Consider the following 22190-nt stretch of genomic DNA (forward strand, 5'->3'; position numbering starts at 1 on the left):
CTCAGGGGGTGGTTAGAGGGGAAAATAGATGCAATCAATGCACTGGGGAGGTGATCGGAAGGGGGTCTGAGGGGGATCTGAGGGTTTGGCCGAGTGATCAGGAGCCCACACGGGGCAAATTAGGGCCTGATCTGATGGGTAGGTGTGCTAGGGGGTGACAGGAGGTGATTGATGGGTGTCTCAAGGTGTGATTAGAGGGGGGAATAGATGCAAGCAATGCACTGGCGAGGTGATCAGGGCTGGGGCCTGAGGGCATTCTGAGGGTGTGGGCGGGTGATTGAGTGCCCTAGGGTCAGATAGGGGTCTAATCTGATAGGTAGCAGTGACAGGGGGTGATTGATGGGTAATTAGTGGGTGTTTAGGGTAGAGAACAGATATAAACACTGCCCTTGGGAGGTGATCTGACGTCGGATCTGCGGGCAGACTATTGGTGTGGGTGATCAGATTGCCCGCAAGGGGCAGGTTAGGGGCTGATTGATGGGTGGCAGTGACAGGGGGTGATTGATGGGTGGCAGTGACAGGGGGTGATTGATGGGTGGCAGTGACAGGTGATTGACAGGTGATCAGTGGGTTATTACAGGGAAGAACAGATGTAACTAATGCACTGGCGAATTGATAAGGGGGGGGGGTCTGAGGGCAATCTGAGCGTGTAGGCGGGTGATTGGGTGCCCGCAAGGGGCAGATTAGGGTCTGATCTGATGGGTAACAGTGACAGGTGGTGATAGGGGGTGATTGATGGGTGATTGATGGGTAATTAGTGGGTGTTTAGAGGAGAGAATAGATGTAAACACTGCGTTTGGGTGGTGATCTGATGTCGGATCTGCGGGCGATCTATTAGTGTGGGTGGGTGATCAGATTGCCCGCAAGGGGCAGGTTAGGGGCTGATTGATGGGTGGCAGTGACAGGGGGTGATTGACAGGTGATTGACAGGTGATCAGGGGGGATAGATGCATACAGTACACGGGGGGGGGGGGTCTGGGGAGAATCTGAGGGGTGGGGGGGTGATCAGGAGGGGGCAGTGGGCAGGGGGGGAGATAAAAAAAAAAATAGCGTTGACAGATAGTGACAGGGAGTGATTGATGGGTGATTAGGGGGGTGATTGGGTGCAAACAGGGGTCTTGGGGGTGGGCAGGGGGGGGGTCTGAGGGGTGCTGTGGGCGATCTGGGGCAGGGGGGGGAGAAATCTGTGTGCTTGGGTGCAGACTAGGGTGGCTGCAGCCTGCCCTGGTGGTCCCTCGGACACTGGGACCACCAGGGCAGGAGGCAGCCTGTATAATACACTTTGTAAACATTACAAAGTGTACTATACACTTTGTATGCGGCGATCGCGGGGTTAACATCCCGCCGGCGCTTCCGTATAGCCGGCGGGATGTTGCGGTGACAGGCGCCGGCGGAGGATCGCGTCACGGATGACGCGATCGCTCCGCCCATGCCCTTAGAAGGACCGCCGCCTCTGTGGGTGAGCCGGTCCTTCAGGGCTCCACTTCCCGGCCGCCTCTGTGCGTTAGGCGGTCGGGAAGTGGTTAAGCTAGCAATAGTTTTAGAACCTGAGATGGCATAAAATATACATACCTTGGGCTTCCTCCAGCCCCTTTTAGTCTTATTGGTCACTTGCCATCCTGCTACGCCTCCTGGTTCTGCAATACAGCTGGTAGTTCGGGCAGTCTGTGCATGTGTGATCCGGTCACCGGGAGAGGCCTGCACAGGTGCAGAATGCTTGCGGCTACGGGAGCGTGTGCATGGCCGTACTGCGCCTGTGCCGACTAGCCAAATTGAGGAAGAAACAGGAGGCGGAGGATGGTAGCGCGGGAGCGATAGAGCGATAAGCCTGAAGGGGGCTGGAGGAAGCCCCAAGTATGTGTGGTCTTTTTTTGTTTGTTTTTTTGTTTTTCTTTTCCACCCCCCCCCCCCCCCCCCGTTTTGGGCAATTTTAGATACGCTTTAAAGTCATTCGTCCTGTTGTGGGTATGTATGTTATATTGTATACAAAACACACTGCGTGCTGATACTCGCGTTCCTCCCCACCTCACTTGACTAGTTTGCCCCCTCTGCACACAAAAAACAAATTAAAATCTCAGAGGCTGGCGCTCAGTCTCCAGCACACCCCCACGTGTCTGCTGCACAAGCAAAGTAACTCCCACTGGTATAAATCACATATGTCTATATTATTGCATAGGAGAGTCCTTCATCTGGTCAAAACACACTATTTTTCACTCAGGGGTCCGCATCTTCATATAACAGTCCATATACACTTCTTAAAGAGAACCCGAGGTGGGTTTGAAGAATATTATCTGCATACAGCAGATGCATCAGAAGGTGCATCGGGTTCCTCCGCTGTAGGCCTCACCTCCACCTCCGACATTCTGCCAAACAGCTCCAGCACGTCTGTCACTGCTGCTCCACTCCAGACATGCTTGGCCCATGTGTCCCCATCCAAAATGGCCGCTTGGATACGCATAGGAAGTGGGGTAGAACGTCAGGTTTTTGTAGGCAGTGTGTTCTGTGCCTTCCGTTTCCCATTGGTTTCTGTGTTCCGGATGGTGCTGTCAGGCTCCGGTCCGGGTGCGTGGGCCGGAGATCCGGACCCAAAAAAATAGCGCATGTTGGAAAAGAGTCCGAATCCGATCCGGCTCGATTAGTACGGAACGGACGCGTGTGAACGTCCACATACACTTTACATTGCTATGCGGAACGTATGTTCCGTTTGTACAGCAGTGTTCTCCCCAGAGCCTATTACCCGGGCGGAGCGCCCACCAGATCTCTGTCCCCGCCCGGCTGCTGTGATTGGCCGCTTTCTGCATCATTAATTCTTTCCTCCGCACGATAGACATGACAGCTTGGAACGCAAGCAGAGACACCATCTCCGCCCTCCTCCTCAGCTCCTTCCTTCCTATCAGCAGCGTGGAAGGGCGGGGAAATCTCATAGCAGAGAGAGGAACAGGCAGACCGAAGGAACTTTCAGCTGGAGTCCGCACTGAAAAGAATGTGCGGTTTGATTTGTTATCTTTTGGTGAGTCACTCCCGCTGGCTACTACAGTGGACAGACGCTCTTCTCTTCCTCTCCGTCAGAGCAGCATGTACAATGCCCCCTTCCCCAGGTCCTTCAGGTCACAAGAATGTCAGAGACCTCAAAGAAGTGTGGCACATTAACATATCAACATGTTTCTTTATTCTGGTGCATTCGGTGAGAGAGATAAGTGGTTTACAGAGGCTGTAAAAGGCAGCTTTCATTCTGCCTCCTGTGTCTCTGCACTTTATCACAAGCTGACACTTGGTTTGCTAGCTATTAACCCCAAATTGTTCAGTTCAGTTCCATCACTGTATTATCTAGCTTTCAGTATGGGCAATGGCAAAAAGTTTAGTTCAGCATTTTACATCAAGTTTAGCCTTTTTTTTTGTCTCAGCAGTTAGTTATTTAGGTTGAGAAAGACATACATCCATTGAGTTCAGACAGACTACTTGTATGTTCACAAATCACTGTGCTGTACAGAACAACTGTAGTGAGAGGTATAAGGAGGCTGCCATCTTTATTTACCCGACAGCCTCGCTGAGCCTTTGCCTTTAATACTTTTAGCCATAACCCCTGAACAAGCATGCAGCAGATCAGGTGTTTCTGACATTGTTGTCAGATCTGACAAGATTAGCTGCATGCCTGTTTCTTGTCTGATTGAGACACTACTGCAGCCAAGTAGATCAGCAGGGCTGCCATGCAATGTGTATTGTTTAAAAGGAAATAAATATAGCAGCCTCCATATTCTTCTCACTTCAGTTCCCCTTTAAACTAGCATGGCTTTTGCAAAGTCTTCGCTGGAGTTCTCACCACTCATGTCGCCTGCCCGTGTGATCAGCTTTAAGTCAGCACTCCTCTGCAACTAGTGTGTGCAGCAGCAGGAGTAACATACATTGCATGCAGGGATGGTGAATGGTGTCAGGTCATATATGTGATGATGGGGCTATGGCACTAAGGCCCCATTCACACAGGTGCTTTTCAGGGAATCCTTAGAGCTTTGCTGAACGCCAGCGAACAGAGAATCGCTATGACAAAGCTGCCCTATGGTGGCATTCACACTGCAGTTGCGATTTGTATGAAAATCAGAAATGCACTGCATACAGCATTTTGTGAGTATTCGCAATGCGATTTTTGTTTCTTGAACAAGTTATCGTCCCACCCAGTAGCACTCAGTGTGATGCTGACCTCTCCCCAGCCAGTGCGATTCCCCAGCCAGTATGACCCTCACTCTCCTTTCAGCGTTTCCTTACTTTCTGACCCAGCAGCACCCTGCGTAACCTTACTTCCCCACCCGGCTACTTTTTCATGCCACCCGGCTGGAAAATATTTCTGGGGAGAACACTGTACAGTATGCGGTGCGTATCAAATCCGGAAAATCCGGATAGCGAACGCTAATGTGAACCGGGCCTAAGGGTGTGAGATGTCTGATTTAGCATGTGTACTGTGTGGCTGTAGCATTCAAAAATACTGAGTAGATCTACAAACCGGATTTGTGTTGAGCTTGAACATTCATATGTGGAAAGTAAACAGATAATTCGGAAGGCTTTTGGAGAGTACGTTGTGAGTTCATTGCAAAGAGAGCTGCAAAGATGGTCAAGGATGTGTTGAAAGTGATCCACACTCTGGAGGGCAAAAAACTAGGAGCACATCACCTTAGAAAGTTAAATCTTTATGGGCTGCAGTCATTAAGATTGGTGACTCAGTGTGGGAACTAGAAGCTAATCTTGATATTCCAGAAACTGCTGAATCTGAGATTTTGACATATCCTCTTTGCATTAAAGGTGATGTGGCAAGATCTGTTGTGGGGTTTGCTACCAGAGCAGAAGAAATATTGTGCTGCAGTTATTTTTATTTAGATACCACCAACATCAAAACAAATAGAGAGCATAGACATGAGCTGTTAAAAACGCTTTATAGTCAGGACATCCCGCAATACAAATACAAACATGGGTAATGTGTTTTAGACATTACCAATAATGGTACATGCTCATATGATACATTTGCTGCAGAGTAAGAGACTAGGAAGAGGTCCCTGCCCTTCTGAGCTTACAAGTTAGATGCTAATGGTTTGTTTCAAACTGCGATCAGTGAACCAGAAGAGGATAGTAACCAGAGAGGAATGGGTCTACAGCCATTATCTGGAAGTAAAGGCCCTGTTGTCCCAATGGAAGTGTCCTAATTTTCCATGCCTAAATGAGGCATGGCGAAGTTGCAGCAAGAGCGTATTAAGAACAAGTGTTTTTATGATTTGTGAGGTCCATCATGATTAGTTTGGGTGTTCAAATGCAACATGGCGAATTCTAAACACCAGAATATTCCCGTTTGCCACTGTTTAGCACCAATTAAGCGGATGAGGTCAGGAGGAGTTCACTGGCTCTCGAGTCACATTGCGCTTCACTAATACTTTCTACTTCTGGTTTGGAAGGAAGAGGGATTGGTCATGTGAAAGGCAACAAGGTTTTGTTTCTTTGTATCTTCAACTGTATCTCTTCTTGTATTACATAGCTGCATACTTTCCTGACAGACCTCCGGCCTATACATAAAACCTGGGAGAACCAACACAAAGTATAATGTTCTCAGGAAACCAAGGTCTTGTCAATACACTTGGGCAGACCCAAGGCCAACCTTTCAGGCAGTTAACTGGAATGATCAAAATATATATTTTGCTACTGAGAATGTCAACTTAAAGGGAATGTCCAAGCAAAATAATAAAATGAGTTTCACTTACCTGGGGCTTCTACCAGCCCCATGCAGCCATGCTGTGCCCTCCTAGTCACTCACTGCTGCTCCAGTCCCCCGCTGGCAGCTTGCCGACCTCGGAGGTCGGCGGGACGCATTGCGTACATTTTTACGCATTCCCGCTGGTGCAGGAACATTAACACATACATTTTTACGCATTACTGGTTCAATGCATAAAAATTTACGCATTGAACCAGTAACGCGTAAAAATATATGTTAATGTTCCTGCACTAGCGGGAATACGTAAAAATGTACGCAATGCGTCCCGCCTACCTCCGAGGTCGGCAAGCTGCCAGCGGGGGACTGGAGCAGAAGTGAGTGACTACAAGGGCACAGGATGGCTGCATGGGGTTGGTAGAAGCCCCAGGTAAGTGAAACTCATTTTATTATTTTGCTTGAACCTTCCCTTTAAGTACATGCATATGTTTTCTTTTCCATCTGATCTTTTGATTGATCAGTTGGATCTGCAAAATATGCACAGTCCATATTTACATGCATATTTGATCACTCGGCTGCCTATGAAAAGTTGGGCTTTACATTAAACATCCAACAGAAGAATTTGCTTTTGCGGTGTTTTTTTTTTTTTCTTTTTCTTTTTTTTTTTAAACTACATGTTGGATTAGTAGAGGGTATATAGTTGTGTATTAGGCCTAAAGCTATGTACACATGCTGGATTAAATTTAGTCAAGGCAGCCATTAAAGGTAACCTGAAGTGAGTCATATGGAGGCAGCAATGTTTAATTTTTCCTTTTTAATCCATACCAGTTGCCTGCCAATTCTCCTGCTCTTTGGCTGCAGTAACGTCGAGTAAAAACAAATAGCGGATTTATCTTTCGATCTAACAAGTGATGATTGAATAGTGTATGGCCAGCTTTAGAGGCTGAGGATCAGCACAACAGCCAGCAATTTGCATTGTTTAACCACCTTAGCGTTACAGGCGAGCTCAGCTCGTCCATTACCGCCGTGGTGGATATCTTAGCCCCTGGTGGGTCTTGTTTTTAAAAATTTTTAAAACACGCAGCTAGCACTTCGCTAGCTGCGTGTTTAATTTGGTCGCCGCCGCGAAAGAGGTACCCCCCACCCCCCCCAGACCCTCAGGGCAGGCTGGCCAATCGCCACCAGGCTGTGCTATGGGATGGATCGGGACTCCCCCTGGCGTCATGACGTCATTCCGATCGTCGCCATGGCAACGAGGGAAGCCCTAACAGGAAATCCCTGTTCAGAGCGGGATTTCCTGCTGGGTATGATCGGAGGGGTGGGGCGGGATGCTGCAGGGAGGGGGGAATAATGTAGCTAGCGCTAGGCTAGCTACATGATAAAAAAATTAGGTTAAAAAAACCCACCCGCAGTCGAACGCCGCAAATAATCAAAACGCCAGGATGGTTAAAAGAAACTAAATATCTCAGCCTTCATATACCTCCAAAGATGTCCAATGCCAAAAGCTATTTGAGTGCATATGAATCCTATTTTGTGTAAAAGGCATGTGAGAAAATACCAGATTTTAAAATGTAATTCTGTGAGAGACCTACAATATTTCAAACTGGCACAGTGTGCATGCGCACCTGTTGCCATGGTTATGTGTATACAGTTGATCCTTCGGACAGCGGAAGTGTCAGACACGTCTTCAGCTTCTCTTGGGTTTCAGCAACATCAGCAATTTCCCAGAGAGCCAGACAGGAGACATATCGACTAACAGCTTGTGCAATTAGCTAGCTGACTTGAGGGTGATTCACTTTGTAGCACGAGATCCCCGTACTTTGGCCTAGTAGGCCATCTGTCAAGTGAAAGGCAGCCTATTGGGCCAATCAAAGTGCAGGAATCTCGTCCTACAACCAGGAAAAAATATTTACATCGGGTGTTTTGATTTTGCCCCTTCACTATGCATTAACTATGTGGATGCCAATGGATAAACAAGACGGACACTTTTTTTCACCTATGTTTGCTCTACTCTCTAGAGCCAGCTTGGAGATCTTAATTTAGTTAGGTTGTGTGTACTTTGCAGGTCCGTATTCAGACGGGTACCAGAGAACGGAGCAGGTCACAACCCCTACTAGAAAATATTCCTTCCTTCCTTCCTTCCTTTTTTTTTTCCCCCCCTCTCATTGAGATGGACTTTAAAATGTTATATTGAAGACAATGCTATGCCTATGTTGGAGTTGCGTGAAAACTATTCTTATTGATTGTTTTGTGACAGATTGTGTGGGGATTATGGCATCAGGAGCCCACGATGTTAAGAAGCGGAACCTAGATGATGACAGAGCCACTGATTACCCAAGAAAGAGGGTCTCTCCTTCAGCCAAGCAGAACATGAAGGAGGTATGGAACTTATTCAGGTTTTTTTTTTTTTTTTTTTTTTCCAAGATAAAGTAGACTTTCATTGTATGGCATTTTTCCCTTTAACAATTTTGTTTTCTATGCATTTTAATGAGAAAAAGAGGAAAAAATTGAAAACACATTTCTCAGTTTTAACAATTCCATTTTAAAAATAAAAATGGCTAGTGTGAATAAAAAAAAAACCATTTTGTTTGGCTTTTTCTACTGTTTATCGCAAAACTTAGATTCTGCTGCTGTCACAATTTATATTTAGGGTATTTGATTTTGAAATAATGCTACAGGGTGCTTTTTTCACTATAATTTGAGAAAATAAAAGTACTTTTAATAGTAAAAATCAATCTTATTGGTTTAGGGAACATATATTCCCTTTCACCAATTAGTTTTGCATCAGATAGTGCCAGAGGTGTGCACAGGAGCAAGCCCAATTGTGCACAGCTGGGCTTCTGCTACAAGATGTTTATCTATGTCCTCGTGGCTTCGATTAAGTCAGAGGACGTAGCTATACTGCAGTGGTGGATAAAGTGGTTAATAAACCTTATTTTACTGGCATGCAGTATTAAAAAAAAAAAGTTTTAATTGTTAATAGGTGTTGCTTGCTGCACGGAAAAATGTATTTTAAACGAGTTTAACACGAAGCTTCAGTTTGTTAAAAAGTGGTTTATTTTTTGAATGCATTGTACGGTCATATACCTTACATAAAAATGCTAGCGTTTCATATGTACATACACCATGCTTTCATAAAATGGTGACACCTCTGCATGCTGGCATCTAGTCGTCCTATCTAAAATTTCTCAATATAATTGAGAAAATTATTCAGGCCATTTACTCAGTACATACTTGAAGCACCTTTGGAAGCAATTTCTTCCTGGTCATCTTTGGTTGTCTGAAAAGCATTGCACACCTGAATTTAGAATTTTTTAATTTTTATAATTTTTTATCATTTTGTCTTGAGATCTCGCGCTCTGGCAAGTTGGAGGAAAGCTATGTTGACGGATTTTCTGGTCTTGATAGAGGTTCTTGTCTGGTTTCAAGTTGGATCTATTGCTGGGTCACTCAGTGCTGACCCTAAACGATTCTTTGCTATCTTTGCCTAGTGTCTGTGTGCAGTTGGAAGGCAACCACTGGCGAAGTCTGAGATACAGAACACTATAGGAATAGGGTTTCTGTTTGCAGGCAAACATTTAAAAGCACAATGTAATAGCTTAGTGTGCAAATGTTATATTTTCAGTGTGAAAAGCGATTTCTGTAGCTGAAAGGAGGGCCAGAAGCAGAGGGTAGAGTGATTTTTTTTCAAACCCTATGGGAATGGCTAATGAACAGGCATGGATTGCATTCTTGTCATTTTTTTTTTCAGACTGCAAGGGGAAGGCTCCTGAATTGTAGGCCATAGCACAGGCAGCGAGTGACCATGTTGGAATCAAACATGTTTTGACACACACACTTCAGCACTGGCCGTTGTAGTCTGTCCTTCTCGGGAATTGCATAATTTGCTAATTTTTGTTCTAAACTGAAAGCCAATTTTTGCTCTTTCCTGTATAACGCATGCTTTTTCAAGTTCAGTACGTTATGATGCAGTCCAACAAAAATGCGGGGGCAAAATATGATCCTAAAACTCCAATGAAATTGATAAAGCAAGTTTGCTCCCAACCTTAGAAAATGGTTCCTAAACTGAGGCTTTAACCACTTAAAGAGGAACTTGAAGAGGAGGCTTTCTTTAGGTGGGACATTATGCCAAAAATTATTTTATTTTAAATCTGTTTTAATGGGAAAATAGGAAAAAATGTGGGAAAAAATTCATTATTTTTCAGTTCTCGGCCATTATAGTTTTTAAATAATGCATGCTACTGTACTTAAAACCCATGAAATGTATTTGCCCGTTTGTCCTGGTTATAAAACAGTTTAAATTATGTCCCTATCACAATGTTTTGCGCCAATATTTTATTTGGAAAAAAAGGTGCATTTTTTTTTTCAGTTTTGCGTCCATCCCTAATTACAAGCCCATAGTTTATAAAGTAACATTGTTGTACCTAGGGTTGCAACGGTATGAAAATGCACGGTATAACCGTCACAAAAAAATTTCACGGTATTACACAATTCTCATTTCAATTAACCTGAACCTGCATGATCTGTGGCTGGAAATGCAGGTTCTCTTTAAAAATGAACTTATCTGCTTTGGTGGCAGTCAGGTCACAGGTGACATGGGGAGAGAGCAAACACATTAGACGTTGATTATGGTAGGATTCGATTGTGCGCTCCTATGAGGACAGTCAGTGACATGACTGTGTACTCTGTAAAGTGCTGCAGAAGATGTCAGTGCTATATAAAGACATAATAATAATAATAATAATAATGTGGGCATTAGACTATGGAAGGATTAGATTTAGAGCTCCTATGAGGGCAATCAGTGACATAACTATAAACGTTATAAAATCTTTATTGAAGCACTATAAAATAAATACATCATAAACTTAATACAGGTCAGAGAGAGGAAAGTGAGAGAGAAGGAAGGGAAATACACAGCAGTCTGTGAGAGAAGGCAGGAAGGGACAGTAATAGTGGGTACACACGTTGCGATTTCCCGCTCGATGCTGGTTGATCGATTATTTCCGACATGTTCGATCGGGTCTCGATTGATACAGCTGTCAATTTGCTCATGTTAAGTATGCAAAACCGACGGCTGTATCAATCGAAACCCGATTGAACATGTCGGAAACAATCGATCGACCAGGATCGGTCCCGCCAATCGAGCGGGAAATCGCAACGTGTGTACCCAGCATAAGAGCTAGCAGAGAGAGAGGCAAGAAAGCGGAAGATTGTCATGAAACAGAGGTAGAGGAAAAGGAGAATGTGGGGGGGGGGGGGGGGAAGTAAGGCAGATAGAGGAATGAAGGGGGGACGGATGTTGAAAAAGGTGTGAGAGTCAGAGGAGAGTGAGTGAGAGATGTCACACCACAGGTGGTCCAGTTCAGCAGGGCAGGGGTTAAAGCAATGGGAAGGGGGGTACAAGGAGGGAGGTGAGAGGAGCATATGGGATGTAGAAAAGCAAAGCAGGACAATAACAGGGCAGCCAGACACAGGAACTTAGCTTGCTTATGTACAGTTAATATAGTGCAGACCTTCCACAGTGCTTCAGCGTCTCTGATTCTGTCACTGGAACACGCAAAAGAAACAGCTCATCTCTCCCCACCTCCTGTGCATCTGTCAGCTTAGTCTCTGCAGCTGATAAACTCACCGCTGCTGGCTTTCATGCTGGTGTCTGGCACGCACTTTCAAACAAGCCGAGCGGGAATGAGAGGGGGTGGCGCTCATCCTTAGAGCAGGAAGCTCTGCAGGGCTGTAATGTGAGCTCCGTGTTTCTGGCCGGGAGCTTTCTGTGTGTGCGTTCCAACCGCGGCCAGGAGCTCCCTGCATATGCGCTCCAGCTGCGGCATGACGTCCTGTCCTGTGCGTCACCATCCAGCACCAGTCAGCAAGCTTTGGGAGCTTGCTTTTCTAACGGAGGGAGACAGAAAGCTGGGAAATAGCGGCGCGGTGGCGGGCATAATGCGGAAGGCGGCGAAAGCATAAAAAAAGGTATTCCGAGAATCTGCATGGTATGATTGCCATGCGATGTGAAACCGCGGTATATTGTGATACCGGTTTACCGCAACAACCCTAGTTGTACCCTCCTGACATAAATATTTAAAAAGTTCAGTCCCTAAGGTAACTATTTATGTAGTTTTTTTTTTTTTTTTAATTGTAAATTTTTTTTGTTTTAATTACAAAAAAAAATTGGGGAGTGTGGGAGGTAATGAGCTAATTTTTTTTGTGTAAAACTAATGCATTTGTATTTAAAAAATGCTTTAGGGTGTAGTTTTACTATTTGGCCATAAGATGGCCACAGTAACATTTTGTTTATGCGGCAGGAAGTGCTATGAGGCTGGGAATTTTTTTTTTCCCAATGTCCATTGATCTCCGGGCGGCGGCGTGCATTGAGCGGGAGTGCGCGCATGAGCGGGAGGGCGGGGAGCGCGGGAAGTACGGATTTCACCGTCCCTGGTGGTAAAAGGATGGAAAAAGGGACGGAGAAATCCGGGCGGCTGAGGGTGAAGTGGTTAAGTACCAGTGGTCTCATCCCCCACTTCCCCCCAACCCCCCCCCCTCCCTTAAGGACCACAAACCACTGGTACCATAAATGTCTGAATACCAACTAGTCTCAGCACTAACCACTGTCCATGCCACATGCAGGAATCCTCAGGCCACTCACTCTGCCATCTCTATGACGACAGATTCCTTGTGAGCCGGTCAGGAGTAGCTTGCATTGGCTCCTGACCCTGTCTATCAATGTAAGCCAATGGGAGTTGCTTACAATGAAATTGGCTCCTGACTGGCTCACAGAGATGGCAGGGCGAGTGAGTGGCAGCGGAAAGACAGTGACTAGATTGCCAGGAGCGACGAAAGCGGTGTGCGGCGGTGGTGAGCTGAAATCTGCGCCCTGGCAGCCACAACGCCACCAAAACAGGGCGTAGATTTCAACTAGCGTAGTCCTTAACCAGTTAAAGGAAACCTGAGATGAAAATAAACGGATATACAGTAAACTGTTCTGTCTATCCTACTCTTTCTAGTTATTTGTATGCTTGTCACTGTACATACATGTGATTATGTCACCTCAAGTAGCCTTTAAAGAGGAGCCGCAGTGAAAATAACATGAGGAATAATTTATTTATTTATTTTTTTTTTACAATATTTCTTCATTGTAGCTTTCCCTCAGAGTAACCCTTCAGTCAGCTCTGATGAAAAGCTCTCTATGACCGGTTTCCACTACATGCTTTACTTTTGAAATGGCATTTCTGAGGTCTTGAGTGATTTGGTTTTATAAGAGCAGGAATTGTTTGAAGGTCCTGTACATGACTTTTTGCCAACTCTATGCTGTTTTCAGGTGTCTTAGGAGAGACTGTCATCTGCTACTCTACTGCAAAATGCAGGTCACCTTCAAATTTAAGGACACTACTCACTACTCTTCAGTTTTGTTGTACTTCAACTGATTGTCATAAGACCCTCCATAGCATGGCAAATGTACCAAGACCGGTCGTTATCGGCCACCTCAAGTCAGGCATGTGTACGAGGCTTTATATTGTAGAGCTTATTGCTTTTCAGTAGAACTTTGAGCTAATGAGCAAAACCAGAACAAGTGACACAAGGCACAATCCTGTCCACTACTGATGGGGCGAATCAGTTGGTGTAGGTCAACTGAAGTATAACTGGACTGAAATAGGGATCAGTTCAGACTGATGTTCATGTGGCGTCAGACCAGATTTCCTCTCAGTATTCCACAGATTTTTATTTAGTTTTTTGCAAACCTGGTTTATGTTTATCAGCAGAAACTGGTACAGTTAAATTGAGTTTAGGTTAGACAGTCAAAGGGAACCTCATGTGACACTAAGGTCACCAGTTCAACGTACCTGGGGTTTCTTCAAGCTCCCTGTAGTTGTCCTGATCCCTTGCTGTCCTCCTCTTCTCCCTTTAGCCGCTGTGCCTGTCAGTTGGCCAGTCATGGGCTACTGCGTATGCATGCCCCTGGACCAAGCACGCCTTGATCACACGCACTCCCAGGGTAAGAGCATTCTGCGCAGAAGCAATTTTTTTCTAACTGTGCAAGTGCACAATGCTCCCTTCCACAGTAGCGCCTTTAAGGTGCAGACAGTCTGGGGCCTTGTCTGCAGCTTTCAGATGGGCACAGAGGCTCAAGCAGAATAGTGGGAAATCAGCAAAGGACAAGGACGACTATAGGGGACTGGAAGAAGCCCCAGCTAAGTTAAAGTGTACCTGAGATGAAGGGGACTAAAAGGTGTGTGTGTGTGTGTGGTTTTTTTTTTTTTTTTTTTTTTTTTTCTATATGCATATCTGGGGCTGTCTCCAGCCCCCTCCGCGTTGATGGCTCCTACGCCGGCGGCTAAATCCTCCTAGGTGGTCCGGTAGCTGCCCTGTTCACTGTGACCAGTCGGTGCAGTGCGACCAAGCGCGCTCCCCATCTCACTCCTGCGTCTGGGAGCAGTAGTATTGCGCAGGTGCAGAATGCTCCTGGTGACAGGGGCGGGCGCATGTGGGCAGGCCGTGCATGCGCAGTATGCCTATCTGACCGCGGTGAAGGGGGCTGCTACCAGACCATCAAGGAGGATTTAGACACCGGCGTGGGAGCGATCTGCGTGAAGGGGCTGGAGGAAAGCCCAGATATGTATAAAACTTTGTCCCCTTCATCTCAGGTTCCCTTAAAACTAGTCACCTTAGTGTTACTTTAGGTTCACTTTAAGCTGTAATAATGGTACTGACTCTTAAAAGTAGCAGTATTGTAGTGTCCAGACCTTTCTAGAGCAAGAAAGATTTTGACCATATGCAGTACAAGAAAAATACTTTTTGATTACATTTACCTTGAAATTATGAAAAAAATCTTTTAGAAAATTTGGTTTGGTATCGCACACAATGTTTTTTTGTTTTTTTTTATAAGCCTTCCCAAAAATCAGAGTTTTGCTTTTGCACACTTTTTTTGGGTCACATGAACCTTTTCTAGTGATTGTCATAGACGTTTTTTTTCCCTGAAATTCTCTGAAAATTCATGGTGTGATGAGCAAATCTAACTAGTTTTTCTGCTACTGTGTATGAATCTTGCAGTCTTCCTTGCTGCAGGCCCCACACCTTAGCTTGTATTTGCAAAGCTGGGTTGTGATGTAAAATAAAGAACCCTTTTTACAAGGATGTAAATTAAAAGGATATGCAGCATGTTGAACAAGTTTATTTATAGAACAATTTTGTTTGAAGTTGCCTTTATCCCTTTTTTCTGTCTGTATGTAGTTTGAGATGGTGATACTTCTACATATCTCTATGGCTATATCTCTATCTATATATATATATTTTTTTGCCTAAAATTTTTGCAAAGTGGTAATACCTCTATAAATATATTCACCGCATGAGTTTTTTTTTTTGTTTTTTTGTTTTTTTTTAAACCGGCTTTTAAGTTTATAACCTGGGAAAAAAATAAATTGGTATTTGTGACCACTAGAGATGCAAATAATTTCTAGTTGACACAGTCTTTCCCTTTTCTCTCCAGTGCTTATTTGGAATGGCAAAGGCAGGCTGGTTATATTGGAGTCTACTGTAGATGAGAATGTAGTCATGCCTTTCCCTGCCTGGCCATACTTTAGCTCTCCATAAGAGCAGAGGCTGTCTAAAGTCTGGTACACACTTTCCATTGGGATTGCCCAATCACTGACCAATTTTACCAGCTGATATACTATGAGCAGATTGTGTAGGTAAGCTCTCATACTATTCAATATCTCTCAATCCTCATACCACATGGAGGTCATAAAATTGGTCAGTGAATAGCCAATTATAATTGAAAGTGTGTACTAGGCTATAGGTGCGTACGCGCATCCAATTTTGATTGGCCAGTTTTAGCCCATTCGATGTAGTATTGGTGCCAACAGATTAAATAGGGATGAGCTTTTGGCATGTAAACTTTGTTCCACAGGTGCAGCCTGTGACAGTGGGGGGAGGGCACAATGACTCTCTCTCCCCTGGCTGCAGCACTGTACACTGTGCTTTATCACTCAGTTACTTCCTTATTCAGGAGGAAATATCGGACCGATGGATCACTGTGGCCTGGGGTGAGATTTACACCCTCGTGGGTCGCATCGGTTTCCGTTCCAACTCGGTGGAATGGTGTTTAACATGCCGAAAGTTCATCCCTATTTTTGAATACTATGAACAGATTGTGTTGGTAAGCTCTCATACTACATAGAAATGTTACCATTTGCCTATGATTGGCCATTCCAAAATTGGTTGTGTGTACACACCCTTAGTGGCTGGCATCACTTTTGACGGCACTAACAGCAGTTGACCTACTTTGGGGTAAGATTCCATTCAAACTTGTTCTTTTCTTTGGGAGCACAGCTGCTACATTGGTAGATTGAGGTTCTTGCACTTTAGATCTATTGCGGTGAAGTGTTGTATTTCTTTTGGACCATACAACGCACCTGACCATAAGACACACTTAGGTTTAGAGGACAAAAAACCAGGAGAAAAAAAAATATTCTAAAACTTATGCGTCCATGGTGCAGGGGTGTGTTGTGGAGCATTTCCGCCTCCTAAGCTAAACATGCTACCAGGTGAGTGTCTATCTTGTCAATGGCAAAATTGTTACCATAAAGATGTAATTGGACTACTGGCAATCAAGCTGGATTTTCTTTAGTCTAATTTTACCTGCCTTCCCTGCTAAATTAACCACTTGCCGACCGCCTACTTCATATTGGCGGCGGCAAAGTGGCAGCCCCAGGACCACGTAACGCAGATTGGCGTCAGGTCCTGGGGCACTCTCTGGCCGAGGATCGCGCGCTGGGATGCGCGCGCATCCACCGGCAATAGGCTCCGCCCACCCGCGACGTCAACCCGCCGGCCAATCGGAAGCGCCGGCGGGTTGTTAACCCGACGATCCCCGGATAGGAAGCGTATAATACGCTTTGTAATGTTTACAAAGTGTATTATACAGGCTGCCTCCTGCCCTGGTGGTCCCAGTGTCCGAGGGACCACCAGGGCAGGCTGCAGCCACCCTAGTCTGCACCCAAACACACTGATCTGCCCCCCCCTGCCCCCTGATCGCCCACAGTACCCCTCAGACCCCCCCCCCTGCCCACCCCCCAGACCACCATTTGCACACAATCACCCCCCTAATCACCCATCAATCACTCCCTGTCACTATCTGTCAACGCTATTTTTTTTTTTAGTCCCTAAACTGCCCCCTGCTCCCTCCTGATCACCCCCCCACCCCTCAGATTCTCCCCAGACCCCCCCAGACCCTCCCCCCCCCCCCTGTGTACTGTATGCATCTATCCCCCCTGATCACCCGTCAATCACCCGTCAATCACCCGTCAATCACCCGTCAATCACCCGTCAATCACCCGTCAATCACCCCCTGTCACTGCCACCCATCAATCAGCCCCTAACCTGCCCCTTGCGGGCAATCTGATCACCCACCCACACCAATAGATCGCCCGCAGATCCGACATCAGATCACCTCCCAAGTGCAGTGTTTACATCTCTTCTCTCCTCTAAACACCCACTAATTACCCATCAATCACCCCCTATCACCACCTGTCACTGTTACCCATCAGATTAGACCCTTGCGGGCACCCAATCGCCCGCCCACACGCTCAGATTGCCCTCAACCCCCCCCTTATCGATTCGCCAGTGCATTATTTACATCCGTTCTTCCCTGTAATAACCCACTGATCACCTGTCAATCACCCCCTGTCACTGCCACCCATCAATCACCCCCTGTCACTGCCACCCATCAATCAGCCCCTAACCTGCCCCTTGCGGGCAATCTGATCACCCACCCACACCAATAGATCGCCCGCAGATCCGACATCAGATCACCTCCCAAATCCATCGTTTACATCTATTCTCTCCTCTAAACACCCACTAATTACCCATCAATCACCCCCTATCACCACCTGTCACTGTTAACCATCAGATTAGACCCTTGCGGGCACCCAATCGCCCGCCCACACGCTCAGATTGCCCTCAAACCCCCCCTTATCGATTCGCCAGTGCATTATTTACATCCGTTCTTCCCTGTAATAACCCACTGATCACCTGTCAATCACCCCCTGTCACTGCCACCCATCAATCACCCCCTGTCACTGCCACCCATCAATCAGCCCCTAACCTGCCCCTTGCGGGCAATCTGATCACCCACCCACACCAATAGATCGCCCGCAGATCCGACATCAGATCACCTCCCAAGTGCAGTGTTTACATCTCTTCTCTCCTCTAAACACCCACTAATTACCCATCAATCACCCCCTATCACCACCTGTCACTGTTACCCATCAGATTAGACCCTAATCTGCCCCTTGCGGGCACCCAATCACCCGCCCACACCTCAGAACGCCCTCAGACCCCAGCCCTGATCACCTCGCTAGTGCATTGCTTGCATCTATTTCCCCCCTTTAATCACACCTTGAGACACCCATAAATCACCTCCTGTCACCCCCTAGCACACCTACCCATCAGATCAGGCCCTAATTTGCCCCGTGTGGGCTCCTGATCACTCGGCCAAACCCTCAGATCCCCCTCAGACCCCCTTCCGATCACCTCCCCAGTGCATTGATTGCATCTATTTTCCCCTCTAACCGCCCCCTGAGACACCCATCAATCACCTCCTGTCACCCCCCTAGCACTCCTATCCATCAGATCAGGCCCAATACATCCTGTCATCTAAGAGGCCACCCTGCTTATGACCGTTTCCACAAAATTTGCCCCCTCATAGACCACCTGTCATCAAAATTTGCAGATGCTTATACCCCTGAACAGTCATTTTGAGAAATTTGGTTTCCAGACTACTCAGTTTTGGGCCCGTAAAATGCCAGGGCAGTATAGGAACCCCACAAGTGACCCCATTTTAGAAAGAAGACACCCCAAGGTATTCTGTTAGGTGTATGATGAGTTCATAGAAGATTTTATTTTTTGTCAAAAGTTAGCGGAAATTGGATTTTTGTTTTTTTCACAGTGTCATTTTTCACTAACTTGTGACAAAAAATAAAATCTTCTATGAACTCACCATACCCCTAACGGAATACCTTGGGGTGTCGTCTTTCTAAAATGGGGTCACTTGTGGGGTTCCTATACTGCCCTGGCATTTTAGGGGCCCTAAACCGTGGGGAGTAGTCTAGAAAACAAATGCCTCAAAATGACCTGTGAATAGGACGTTGGGCCCCTTAGCGCACCTAGGCTGCAAAAAAGTGTCACACATGTAGTATCGCCATACTCAGGAGAAGTAGTATAATGTGTTTTGTGGTGTATTTTTACACATACCCATGCTGGGTGGGAGAAATTTCTATGTAAATGGACAATTGTGTGTAAAAAAATCAAACAATTGTCATTTACAGAGATATTTCTCCCACCCAGCATGGTTATATGTAAAAATACACCCCAAAACACATTATACTACTTCTCCTGAGTACGGCGGTACCACATGTGTGGCACTTTTTTGCACCCTAAGTGCGCTAAGGGGCCCAAAGTCCAATGAGTACCTTTAGGATTTCACAGGTCATTTTGCGACATTTGGTTTCAAGACTACTCCTCACGGTTTAGGGCCCCTAAAATGCCAGGGCAGTATAGGAACCCCACAAATGACCCCATTTTAGAAAGAAGACACCCCAAGGTATTCCGTTAGGAGTATGGTGAGTTCATAGAAGATTTTATTTTTGTCACAAGTTAGCAGAAAATGACACTTTGTGAAAAAAAACAATTAAAATCAATTTCCGCTAACTTGTGACAAAAAAAAAAAATCTTCTATGAACTCACCATCCTCCTAATGGAATACCTTGGGGTGTCTTCTTTCTAAAATGGGGTAATTTGTGGGATTCCTATACTGTCCTGGCATTTTAGGGGCCCTAAACCGTGAGGAGCAGTCTTGAAACGAAATTTCTCAAAATGACCTGTGAAATCCTAAAGGTACTCATTGGACTTTGGGCCCCTTAGCGCAGTTAGGGTGCAAAAAAGTGCCACACATGTGGTATCGCCGTACTCAGGAGAAGTAGTATAATGTGTTTTGGGGTGTATTTTTCCACATACCCATGCTGTGGGAGAAATATCTCTATAAATTGACAATTGTGTGTAAAAAAAATAAAACAATTGTCATTTACGGAGATATTTCTCCCACCCAGCATGGGTATGTGTAAAAATACACCCCAAAACACATTATACTACTTCTCCTGAGTACGGCAATACCACATGTGTGGCACTTTTTTGCAGCCTAACTGCGCTAAGGGGCCCAAAGTCCAATGAGCATCTTTAGGCTTTACAGGGGTGCTTACAATTAGGCACCCCCCAAAATGCCAGGACAGTGAACACACCCCACAAATGACCCCATTTTGGAAAGTAGACACTTCAAGGTATTCAGAGAGTAGCATAGTGAGTCCGTGGCAGATTTCATTTTTTTTTGTCGCAAGTTAGAAGAAATGGAAACTTTTTTTTTTTTTTTGTTACAAAGTGTCATTTTCCGCTAACTTGTGACAAAAAATAAAATCTTCTATGAACTCACCATGCCTCTCACTGAATACTTTGGGATGTCTTCTTTCCAAAATGGGGGGTATTTGTACTATCCTGGAATTTTAGCCCCTCATGAAACCTGACAGGTGCGCAGAAAAGTCAGAGATGCTTGAAAATGGGAAAATTCACTTTTGGCACCATAGTTTGTAAACGCTATAACTTTTACCCAAACCAATAAATATACACTGAATGTTTTTTTTTTTATCAAAGACATGTAGCAGAATAACTTTCGCGCTCAAATGTATAGGAAATTTTACTTTATTTAAAAAATGTCAGCACAGAAAGTTAAAAAAGTAATTTTTTTGACAAAATTCATGTCTTTTTTGATGAATATAATAAAAAGTAAAACTCGCAGCAGCAATCAAATAGCACCGAAAGAAAGCTGTATTAGTGACAAGAAAAGGAGGTAAAATTCATTTAGGTGGTAGGTTGTATGACTGAGCAATAAACCGTGAAAGCTGCAGTGGTCCGAATGGAAAAAAAGGCTCTGGTCCTTAAGGGGTTTTATGACTGCAGTCCTTAAGTGGTTAAAGTTGTGTTCGCTATGTCGCCATATTTTTTTTTTTTCTTTCCTCCCGCCCCTAGCTCGGCAACCTAAAATGCAGAGCAGGGAGCGCTTCATATATTTACCTTTTACAGATACTGGATCAGCTCTCCTCTTCGTCCACCGTGCGGATGCTAAAATGCCAGTATCCTTTTCTTGCTCCTGATCACATGATATGACGTGCCATCCAGGGCTGTGGAGTCGGAGTCGTGGAGTCGGGCAATTTTGGGTGCCTGGAGTCGGAGTCGGGAAAAAATGCACCGACTCCGACTCCTAATGAATTTGTAACTGTAATTAAAATAGAAAATATGATAAAATGTTCTATTTCTCAGATAATAGTCATTAAAAATAATGTATATATACAGTAATAGCTGTGCTTAGTCCACAAAAATGAAATAAACCAATCAAAATTAGTTACTTGTGCTGCTTCAATAAAGCAGTCCCCGTATTTTTAAGGTCAGATATACATATCTGATTGTGACTGTATATATGATGTGTACACAGGAATCTCTTATACATACTAAATAACATCTATGCTGTAAGAATAAAGCCTGATGTGAAGCTGTGTCACTAATACAGATGGTCAATGAGATGGAAATAAATCTGCACTGATGCTGATTTATGCAAATGTATGCACTCCCTTTGCTGATGAAATCAAATAATTTGATATGTTGTTAAAATTTAGTTTGGTGACTACAAATTAAAGGGTACCTGCGACGGATGAAAAGTAAAGTTTTATACATACCTGGGGCTTCCTCCAGCCCCCTTCAGGCTAATCAGTCCCTCGCTGTCCTCCACCACCCGGATCTTCTGATATGAGTCCTGGTAATTCAGCCAGTCAGCGCTGTCTGGCCGCATGCCGCTCCCACAGCCAGGAACATTCTGCACCTGCGCAATAGTGCTGCACAGGTGTAGTATGCTCCTGGCGGCGAAGTGTGTGCTTGCGCACTACGCCCGACTGGCTCAAGTACCTGGACTCATAGCAGAAGATCCAGGTGGTGGAGGAGGACAACGAGGGACTGATTATCCTGAAGGCGGCTGGAAGAAGCCCCAGGTATGTATAAAACTTTCATTTCATCTGTCTCAGGTTTACTTTGTTACACAGTAGTACTATACTCTACATATGCACTCCCCACAGAGCTGCAGGGAATCCACTGAGAATGCTGTGCACATTGAACACAGAGGTGTTGTCTGTCACCCATAAACCTTGTTCAGATTGTGCATGAAGAATGTGTAATAGAGGAAGAATCTCCTCATTCCCCTGCAGAGTACCTGCACATCACTCTTACATGTACCCACACTTACATTGCCTAGGGCCTGATAGATGTTCTTTGTTCCGGTTTGTACCTTTTACAAGTACTCTTACCAAGGACTAGTTTTAGTCTAAAGGGAATAAATATAGTAGTCTACATATCCTTCTCACTTCAGTTGTCTTGTAAAATTCCTAAGCGTTGGCAGTTAAGAGACGAATTTCAT

At 45.2% G+C, this 22190-nt stretch overlaps 1 protein-coding gene across 2 annotated transcripts in view; it reads left to right on the forward strand.

The window, feature by feature from the left end:
- The window catches only part of KATNBL1 (katanin regulatory subunit B1 like 1), a 58559-nt gene that overhangs the window by 13323 nt on the left and 23046 nt on the right, over positions 1-22190 (forward strand). For both annotated transcript variants that reach the window (XM_068251663.1, XM_068251662.1), the window contains exon 2: positions 7944-8065. In XM_068251663.1, the coding sequence (XP_068107764.1) occupies positions 7958-8065 (108 nt within the window). In that variant the 5' untranslated portion in view covers positions 7944-7957. The remainder of the gene's footprint in view (positions 1-7943; positions 8066-22190) is intronic.

The sequence above is a fragment of the Hyperolius riggenbachi genome, chromosome 9 (assembly GCF_040937935.1).
Source record: "Hyperolius riggenbachi isolate aHypRig1 chromosome 9, aHypRig1.pri, whole genome shotgun sequence".
Lineage (NCBI taxonomy): Eukaryota > Metazoa > Chordata > Amphibia > Anura > Hyperoliidae > Hyperolius > Hyperolius riggenbachi.